This window comes from Phyllobates terribilis, unplaced genomic scaffold (assembly GCF_046119375.1).
Source record: "Phyllobates terribilis strain yellow unplaced genomic scaffold, ASM4611937v1 Scaffold_4986__1_contigs__length_55378, whole genome shotgun sequence".
In the NCBI taxonomy this organism is placed as follows: Eukaryota; Metazoa; Chordata; class Amphibia; order Anura; family Dendrobatidae; genus Phyllobates; species Phyllobates terribilis.
In genome coordinates, this window is record NW_027367734.1 from 2912 (window position 1) to 13694 (window position 10783).

A 10783-nucleotide genomic window follows, 5' to 3' on the forward strand; every position below is an offset into this window, starting at 1 on the left:
TACACACAAAATTTTCGTGCGAACTATACGAACTCATCATAACCGATGCATTTTTCAGCATATTATTGATGCACTTCCCAGTAAACTACTAAGTGCACTACTCAGTATACTCCTGGTGCACTTCTCAAAGTAATAGAGTGCACTTCTCAGTAGTGCACTGATAAACTTCTACCAAGCACACTCCACAGTAATATGCTGATGCACTTTCTACTAGCGCAATGGTATATTATCCAGTAATATACTTGTACACTATTATAGTATGCTCAGTCCGCATCGAAAATTAATCCGCGCATTGTCAACCATCTGTAATTATATATCTTTTTATAATAATTAATTATACATACATATTAGACTTGGAGAAACTCAACCCGACCCGATGACCCGACCCGAACCCGATTGCTAAGAACTCGACCCGATCCCGAAGAGGCACTTAAACCCGATTGACCCGAACCCGACCAACCCGAAATTTGGTGGGTCGACGCCGACCCCGACACGAAATATGTGTTTCAAATCATGCATGTCATTATAATAAAAAATATTTACACATAATTTATTTAAAATATTATATTATTTTTTAAAATAATATATAATATTATTATATTATTATTAAAATTTTATTCCACCCCTAGAAAAAGCTATTTTTTAATTAAATACAATATTCTTGACCCGCTAGGTCAACCCGACCTGACATGACTCGAACCCAACGAACCCGAAATTTTATCAAACCGCTCAATCTGAACCCGATTCGAACCCGAACCCGCTCGACCCAAACCCGAATCGACCCCCCCCGTCCCATTTATCAGGTCTAATACATATTGATAAAACTATTAAAAACTAAAACCTAAAGTATAAATAACGCATCATATTTATTTATGGAGGTGGATTCCGGTGTGAAATGCCCTTATGGTGTGAAATGTGAAGAATGTTGAGCCATTAGATTAGAAAATGGAGAGATGAGATTAAAAGATGATTTTTTAATGAATCCACGCGGTGATATTTTTGTAATTAATGGTGAACTTTTTTTCTTTTCTTTTTTTACGTTTTCTGGGTAATTTTTTATCCCCTTAAAACTGAACGATTATGTATTATATGTGTTAACGTGTTATATGTATACTCGAGAAACATCACACTTCACACCACTTATTCTTTATTTATGACCTAAAAAAAAATACATAACAAACAAAACTCACCAATTGGTTGATTAGTATAACTAACAATCTATTGCATCACCTCACCAGTCGAAGCTTTGAGATCCGAAGAAAATATGGCGGATAGATTGTTACTCCCTTCTTGTTTATGCAAACCTTTTCTTCCATCTCCTCATTTTCCATCTTTCAAACCTCTCTCCGTTTCCTCTCCTACTACAATGGCTTCCCTACGCTCTTCTCCCCCCCTTCCCAATTCCGACTCCTCTCCTCCATCTCTCCTCGTCTTCTCAGGTACCGTCCTTCTCTCACTCTCATTTCCGTAAGAATCTTTCTAGGTTTTGTTTGGCTTCGACGCGGCGACGCCTATTTTCCTCTAGGTTTCGATCTCGCCGGAGGTCTTTCAGTGAACTTTTAATTTTCATCCATGCTGATTTTTTCTCTTCTTCTGATGAGAAATTGCTTACTAAAATCCTTGCCATTGTCTAAAGATTGGTTAAAACTCTAATACATTGTAATGGAATTTCCAACTCTGCGTGGATTGATGTATGTCGTGCTCGAAAGTATGGTGAGCGAATGAAGTATAGACATTGAGCTTTGAAACTAGTATTCCTCTAAAGGCTTAAGTCTGTATTTCGAGCCTCCTTGCGACATAAATGACGTATATAAACCTGTAATGATTAAGGAAGAATGCTTTTCCATTAAGTCTTATCTCTGGCTTGTAGGTGGCACAGCTTTTAATGGTGTAGTTGAAGAGCTCAAGAAATTAACTACACGAGTAGCACATGTTTTACCCGTATCAGATGATGGTGGGAGTACAGCTGAGATTGTACGTGTTCTCGGTAAAGCTCAACAACTTGTTATCTGTTTCTATATTGTTATTCCTTGTATAAACTTATCTGTTGTTGTCTGATAATGAAGCCGGGCAAATGAACAGATATGGTGCTTACAAAAAAATGAACAGATATGTTGCACATAGTAGATTAGCTATTGCTACAAAAATGGTGATCTTGCATGGAAAATAAAAAAAGTAGGAATTAGAAATTTAAGATTCCTTCTCTTGAAAAGTTATTTTAGTTATACATGTGTTAATTTGGTTAGGATAACTATTCCAATTACAGCTAATATACATGTTAAAAATTAAAACACCACCACATCTTTTGATTTTTTGACATATAAGTTCCTGAACTTGTTTACCACAAATAAGGAGGCATATCAATTTCCATTGCTTGCAATGTAGCTAATGAGGTTTGCATCATCTTAGCTGCAATTGTAGAAATAAGAAAGCCTAATCTCCAGCAAATAGAATTGTGAAATTGTGAATGTGATTCCATGGCTTGTAACTAAAGGAAAGATATGCAGTATTTGATGCTATCATTCTCTGTGCTCTATCGCCTGAAAAGAAATTGCCTCGTACTTATGGCTCCCCTTTATATCACTACATTCTAATACAATTTCTGTATATATTTTATAACAATGTTCATTGTATAACTGTTAGTTGTACTTATATGCCTTAATTGATGTACAAAATACTACATATCATCATGTCGTCACTTCTTTGCCATGATGTTTGGTTGGTGTTTGCTATAATTTGAACTTAGAGCGTTGCTGATGTTCATAATGTAAATCTCTATGGGTTCTGTTTGGTGCTCATATAAGCTAGCTTCTTTTTACAGGATGTCCTTGACTTGGTGAATGTATATTCCATATAGAAAGTACAGACAATTTTATGTTTGGATATTTCAGGTGGTCCGGCTGTTGGTGACATACGCTCTAGATGCATAAGGCTGTCTGATGAAAGTACCTCTGAGGCTATTGCTGTGCGCAGATTGCTTGGTCATCGCTTACCACTTGATCCCACTGATGCAAAGCTAGAATGGCGAGTGTCAATTCTTTCTTTATTATGCATATGGCCTTAAAATCATTTCGAATCATATGCTGTAGTAAGTCTACAGTTACCAATGTTAAGCTTATCCAGTTAATAAATTGCTTGAATTAGCACCCTGCATTAGCAAGTGACATGTTTTCTTATATTAAATGCATATAACCATCCTCTCTCCTGTGTTCATGGCACTTTTATCTTTGACAGTGTACTAACTTTAGAAAAATTGATTGTAGTGGATAATTATTTACAACTGGAATACCCTTTGTTTGACACATACTCCTTTTACATTATAAGGAGCTTAACTATCTATCTTCATGATTTGAGTTTGCGCCGAACAAAGTCGTGGCTAACTTATGCATCCCTTTTACCTTCACCTTCTATTTTTCCTATCCCTATTGTTTGATCAAATTATAGGTACATTCCTTCAAAAAAATTAAATTAAAGGTACATGCAATGTTTGTATTTTTTACGTTGCAAAGTTGGCCTATGGGCTGTATTAAGATCTGATATATTTCATTTGCTTGGTAAGTGCTTCTGTTGTTATTCTGAGTTAATAAAGATTGGCAGGTATAAAATTGTAGAAGGCAATGAAGGGGAGGAGGAAGCTGAGGGTTCTTTATGGAAAGAGTATCAAAGTCTTACAAGGAAACAATTCGTGCATTCTTAGTTTATTTCCAGCATCAAGTATGAACTCCATACTCCCTTGGCTTGTCAGGTTTTGTGACCATTATATATCAGCCATTGTCCACCCCATAGGGTTTTTTGTTACACGTCTCGCCAACTCTTATTGTTTTAAGGTGGATGATAATCATAAAATTTCATTTCCCTCTGTTGTATATGATGCATCGAGATATGAAGTCTTTTTTCTTAAAACTTTTTTTTGCGTCTTTGTAACATAATGGTCAGAAGCATGCTAGAAGTTGCAAACGTGCTCTCATCATTGCATGCATTTTCACATTTTGCAATATACTATTGTTGTAATGCTTTCAACTTGATGCTTCAATAGTTTACATTTTCAGTGTCAATCATAGTTAAAAGGGAAATACCAGTGATTCATTGACATTATATGGTTCTTTTGTTGTTTCTCTAGGTCCTCATGCGGTCAGAGGAAAAGTTTTGTTTCAGCAATGGCAGGTAACTTCTTTTGTATCCACACAAGCTTTTTTTCCTCCTTTATTTTTTACATAGAATATAGGGAATTTGACTTGTGACTCTTTCTGTGTCTGATATGGCTCCTTACTAGCAAGGCAAATTGATATAATGTTGGAAACTTGATATATATCCTAGTTTTTTTCCCTAAAATTTTAATCATCTATTAGAAACTTCTTAGATGTATTCACATTCAAGTTTTTGCTGATGTGTTATACTTTTCTGATGCAAACTCTGTGGAAGGAACCATTAAATTCGATGCTTTGAGCTATTTTGTCTAATTTATTAATTTTTACATCAGCTTTGTACCATCTTGTTATCTACTCCTTTATTATTATTATATATTATAAAAACGGGCTCGGTAGTTGATAAAAAGAATATGTTTTGATGAAAAAGAGAGATAATAGTTGATTTTCTTACTTTTACTTGAATGCAGCATAGGAAATTTTTTCTTTGCAGGAGCACGCATATTCTTTCAGTCTCTTGATGCTGCAATATTTCTGTTCTCACGCGTCTCAGAAATACCCAAGGAAAGCCTTGTACTCCCTGTGATTTCAACAAATGATAGATTGACATTGGGATGTGAACTTTGGGTATGTTTATCTGACCTTTGATTTTATGTTGGGCTCACAGTATATTTGACTCAAGGTATAATGTGCCTAGAGATGAACCATATTGACCATTATTACTGAGCACATTATGCTGTGAGTTAAACATATTTTTATTGATCAGTTGAATATATATGCAAATGAGGAACAATATATTTTTTTATTTATTTAAAATGGTTTATTCTTCATCAATAAATACAGCAGAATGTTAATTGACTACATAACTTATGAAGTGAACGGATTGAAGATTATGAATAAATGATTGACAATGTGTGAGTTAGGTAGAGCAAGAAAACATGCTGATGAGTTGTGTTTTTGGCCATGAAAAACCATGTCAAGCAGCTATATGATAAGAACCATTCAGCCACTTAGTTCAAGAAATAAAATGTATTGGTAAATAATGATTAATGACGTACCAAATCACCTATTATGTTTTCCATTATCTTTACATCCTATCACGAATGCAATTTTAATACAATGACATTTGTGTGCAGTCATTAGGATTAGTAAATCTTTTGTGATATAATATATGTTTCCAGTTTCTTGACATCTATCTGATTTTTCTTTCATGTACATTGGCTTGTAAACATTTCTCTTCAGAACTGACATTATTGATACTACTCCAATTAAAGGATGGAACAATTATTCGGGGTCAGAACGAAATATCGCATCCAACATGTGGATCCAATGGACCAGTAAATAAGGTGAACACATGTCTTATGCAAGCTGTATAAGTTTGCATATTGAGCAACTTTGAATTTCTTTTTCTTAAATTACTTTTTCATATGATAAATTACTCTATTTCACCTGATGCTGTAGCTGTGGGTTAGCAAGCAATCGTTCTTTGCCTCAGTGATTATGCTTTTGTCCCATTTATGCATTGCCATTCCTGTACCTGTTTTTAATAATCCTAATACCAGCTTTATGGTATTTTTGTGAAATGTATCAAGAAAAAGTTATTAAAGGCGGCAGCTAAAACTTATTATTTGAACAGTAGCCGTCTTTATATTTGATTTTCGATTATGATGAACAGGATTGCGCAACTCAGCTCCACCACTTCCTTCAAGAATCAGGCGGGTGTTTTACATGTCCAGTGAGGGACAAAATTTGTTGCATGAGGTAATTGCTAGCTGTGCTCTGTTAACTTTTCCCGAAAAGTAATTTTATGTTGTTTCATTGATTCTTAGTAAAAATTGTCTTCTACCTCCCCACCCAAAATATGTTTAAATTTCCGGTAAAGATAGTAAACACAATAAATTATGAAAGGCACTCTAGATCCTTGAATTTTAGCCACAAAATAATTATCTGATCTATATAACAAAGTATATTATGTCAAGGGTCATTTCTACTTTCTCGGGTTTGGTTCTAGATTTAATAAAGCAACTGAAGCACAATGATAATTATCTTGTTCTTGGTCTCTGAGTCTCTCTAGCATACTCAGCTTATCCTTCATTATTCCTTGGTTACATGAAAAACCCTAGCTAATTATCTCATCAAATGAGTAAAATTCATCATTTATACAAGTTTATAAATTTCCGTGGTTGTGTATAATCTTTTATATGTTGAACAGGTCTTCCCGAAAGCCAACCCAGCTGTTTTGACTCAGTTATGCAACGTAGATTGCATAGTTTATGCAATGGGGTCTCTCTTCACATCAATCTGTCCCTCTCTGGTACTATCAAATTAATCTATGGCAACCTATCTTCGATCTTTCATACTAGAAGAGAACCTTTCTTCATGATGCTGAACAAAAACTGATGGCTTTCTAGACATATAAATGTTGCGACAATGCAAATTGTCTTAGTCACCTTTTTCCTTTGCAATTTCATTAATTCGTGTTACTTCTGTTGTCATTGCTTTCACTTGATATACTGATAATATGCAAAGTGAATCTAACCTTAAGGAACCTCTCAGGGCAAGGATCTAACCTAAAGAAACCACTAATTGTCAGAATCTAACATTTAGGAAATTTAGGAGAATCTTCATTTTTATATACTGATAATTGAGATGGTAATGGGCTGCCAGCACTACTAGAATTATTCTAAATGTAAATAACTGACTATTGACTCTTCAAACAACTGACTTTGACTGACTAATAGCAGGAAAATTAAACAAACTAATAAAAGATAAGAAAAGTTTGTTTAAAAGGAAAGTTTTTTCGTCATAGCAGCAGAAAAATGACTGCAAATATATATCTGAGTGTATCAGTTATTTTTTTCTTCTTTTGTGTGTTCGTCTTTTTGTAGGTGTTAAATGATATTGGAGAAACCATTTCATCAAGGTCATGTCCCAAGGTACTTCACTAAAGATCATATTTACTGGCTAGTGAAACAAATGCGTCAATATTTTTTACTTTTCTCTTTTGCTAAATGTTTTCTTTAACCATTAATGTTTCTTATCTAGATTCTGGAAATGCTTTTACAGGTACTTATGTTGAATGGTACACATGATCGTGAAACTAGTGGATTCTCTGCTTCATGCTTTGTCACCTCCATTACTGATGCCCTTAATCGCGTTTATGGTAATCCAGACAATTGTCTCAAGAAACCTGTAAGTTCATTTCTTCCAAATTGCATGACATGTTTTTCTTTTTTGTCTTCGCTTCATAAGATGTAAACGATGCTTTTTTTTATATATAGCTATTATTTTCTCTAGGTGAACATGATAGATTCTTTATTATGCAAATATGACACTTTATTTTATTTAGCAAGAGGAACATTGCCTTCAGAATTCTGTTAATTTCCTATGCAGCCAAGTGAGTATGTCAACACAATTTTGGTTCCAAGAGATGGTGCACTTCATGTTGATCTTAATACCTTGGCGAAACAAGGCATCTCACTTGTGGTAAATTCTCTTCAATCATTTTATTCATTTTGAAATATGAATCATGCCAGTAGAAACCCACGAAAAACAGAATAGAAAACAGCCAACCAATACTAATGTAAATCTGAAGCTGAAATCTAGCAAGGACAGTTCATGATCATACTGATATAAATCATGTTTAACTTAAACAGGTGACGGTTGATTCTGTGCGTGATCCAAAAATGGGCGTAATCTTTGATCCGAAAGCATTGATACAGACTATGTCTGACTTGATCAGGGGTTGGCCGAGTAAATAACATACCTTCTTTGTATATACATTTTCCAATTCACCATTATTAGTTCTATACTCAAATTTATTATTCTTTTTTTACCCTCTGCAAGATTTCTGTTGTTAGAAAACATAAACAAGCTCCATCAACAATAAGAAAGTACATAGTACAACATAATTGTGAAAGGTAAAGAAGACCATGAAAATGGTATTGCTTACAAAAACACCCACAAGAGAGACAAAAATGACAATACTATCATCACCCATGCTATGTTTTCTTCCATAGCTGTTTATTTGATGTACCTGAACTATATATATGAAAGCCTAGATGTTTTAAGGATGTTGGTCATGGTTCGAGCTTCAATGAAACTACCCGGCATTGTCTGTTATGCTTTGCTGATTTGCCGAAGACCGGAGAAAGACAAGACGGTGCCCACCAACGCTTGCAAACCTTTTGCCCTCCTTTTAAGCAAGCAACTATAAATGGGGAAAAGAGGAGATGAGAATTACAAGGAAGATTTGAGGAAAAAAAATGAAGTCTTAAAACTTATTAGGGGCTGTTCGGTAAGGGGTTGAGGTATGAGAAATTGGGTTGGGGAATCAAACCCAATATCTTTTGTTTGTTTGAATTTATTTAGATATATATCCATTCCTAAATCCCAAAAGTATATTTATTTCAAGGATTGAGTGGGTTTGTAAAATGAAAGTCAATTGGTTTGGGCGCTGGAAATCGGGTTTGGATTCCAAACCCCGTAATTTAGTGTTTGATTGTGACATTTTCTGGTATCATACCCATTCCTGGAGTTTCGAAACATCAAAATTTGGGAGGTTTGGATGTGTTTGAGAATTAAGCTACTTGAACAAAACCCCACTTTCATACCCAATTCCAAAATGAAAAGTAGATATTAAATATGGCTTTTCATATCCATACCCACCCAACTTAATACCTCATTCCAACTTTATACCAGCTTTTCACCAAACAACCTCTTATATGTTGAATTCTCATACCCAAACACAAAACAAACAATAAACTTAATCTATCATTCCCAAACCCATACGTCTCTAACTCGATTCCTTATTCCAACCTGATATATAGGCTGTTTTTCTTAGACGCAATTAGACCTGACAATCGGGTCGGGTTCGTGTTGGAGAGTTTCAGGTTCAGGTCATTTCGGGTCGGGTCATTTCAGGTCAAACTTTTTACCGGGTTAGAACAGGTCAGGTTATAACAAGTTTAATGTCGGGTCGGGTTAACAGGTCGGTTGATGTAGAATTTTTTCCACTTCTTTTTTAATTTTTTCTTTCAAAAAAGTAATAAAAAGTTATTTTTTAAAAACAAAAATATTTATTTAATAAAAATAATAATAAAATATTTGTTTAAAATTATTTTTATATATTTTATGCTTATATTCTTGCCAATAGGTCGGGTCATTGACCTACCAGGTCGGGTCATACTTTGACCCACTCGGGTCATCGGGTCGGGTCAAAATCGGTTCATGTAAAAATAGGTCGGGGTTTATATGACCTAGAAAACAGGCCGGGTCGGGTCGATTTTTGCCAGGTCCAGACGCAATGGTATAATGAACGGACACAGCGCATAAGAAACAGGGAACCCATGAAAAAGTAGCACTACCATGAACAATATTTACAAACAGAAGACTTTTAATCCCAATGCTCATGATACGATAGTATTTGCAATATGCAGATTTACACCTCCCAAAGCCATCCATTATCCCAGTTTAATTATATCATCCAGCTTCCAAGTTCATCTCTATACTTGCCTAAATGGATTCATAACCAGGCCTTGAAATCAAGAACATACCTTTAATTCTTCTAAGTTCCTTGCAGAGTGTAATGAAGTCTCCCCATTTCATGTGGGAGCGCCTTATAAACCGAAGTATTTGCTCAGTTGTGAACATTGACATACCCTCCAAATACTCACCATTAACACCACTTTCCTTGAAGATCTCTCTGTAACTACCAAGATTTATTTCTTCCAACCACAACCCAACATCCTGCAACAAAACGGAAGACATGTACTGTTATTCATAAACCATATTAATGCAGATTGAACAGTGATGGTTCACGGTAAGTGATAACAATATCCAATAAGACCCACAAAGAATAGTTAGCAGATTCATGATCAGAATGTTACCTCCACAGTCCAAACGAAGAAATCAAGAGGCTCAGGCGTCTTTACAGCGAGCATCTCTGAAACCCAATTCACTTACCTGAACAGGGAAAAAACCCTAGAAATCTCCATTAACTCCACACAATCAATCAAGAGAGGAATCAAGCGATTAATATAGGGATCATATAGGCCATTTACCCTGAATAAATTTGTCGAAATCAAGGCTGATTCTCCACATTTGATCGCGAGCTACAGGATTGGTGAGGGATCCAAGGGCGCGGGGAAAAAGAGTGAAAGGGGAGTGTATATGAGTGTCCGTGTTGATTGGGTGTTTTTTGTTGCTTTATAATGAAGCTTCATTTCTATACACAGCATTCAACCCCATCTCGTTTGTATTTGTATGGGTTGCCATAGCCAGGGGACTAATAAATACAGCACTTCGTACAACTTTTATTTTAGTTTTCCTACAGTTGCCCATTCATTGCTGCGCAGGGGCGTCATTACAAATCCCTGCGAAATTGTATCAAAAACTAAGAGCCCTAAAAAAGGGCGCTTGCATTAATGCAAATATCATTACTGGCAATATCAAAAACCGCAGAGGGGAGACTAAAATCCAATGTTCGTCCTCCTAAAACCCAAGGTCTAAGCCTAGCTAGTTCATGAGCAACTTGATTTCCTTTCCGGCGAGTGTGGTTCCAGCGGATACCGGCGAAATCTCGAGAGATGGACAGAATATCCAGTATCACAACCTCCACTTCATAGGAGCATATGCTC

At 35.5% G+C, this 10783-nt stretch overlaps 1 protein-coding gene across 1 annotated transcript; it reads left to right on the forward strand.

The window, feature by feature from the left end:
• The first annotated feature begins 1366 nt into the window (after positions 1-1366).
• Positions 1367-7906, forward strand: LOC141249680 (uncharacterized). Its single transcript, XM_073669751.1, is given in 14 exon segments — positions 1367-1439; positions 1871-1987; positions 2892-3024; positions 3598-3653; positions 3656-3714; positions 4121-4164; positions 4616-4772; positions 5420-5501; positions 5836-5906; positions 6358-6459; positions 7034-7081; positions 7212-7337; positions 7539-7631; positions 7802-7906. Coding segments are annotated over 14 exon segments (1266 nt in total).
• Positions 7907-10783: the final 2877 nt, after the last annotated feature.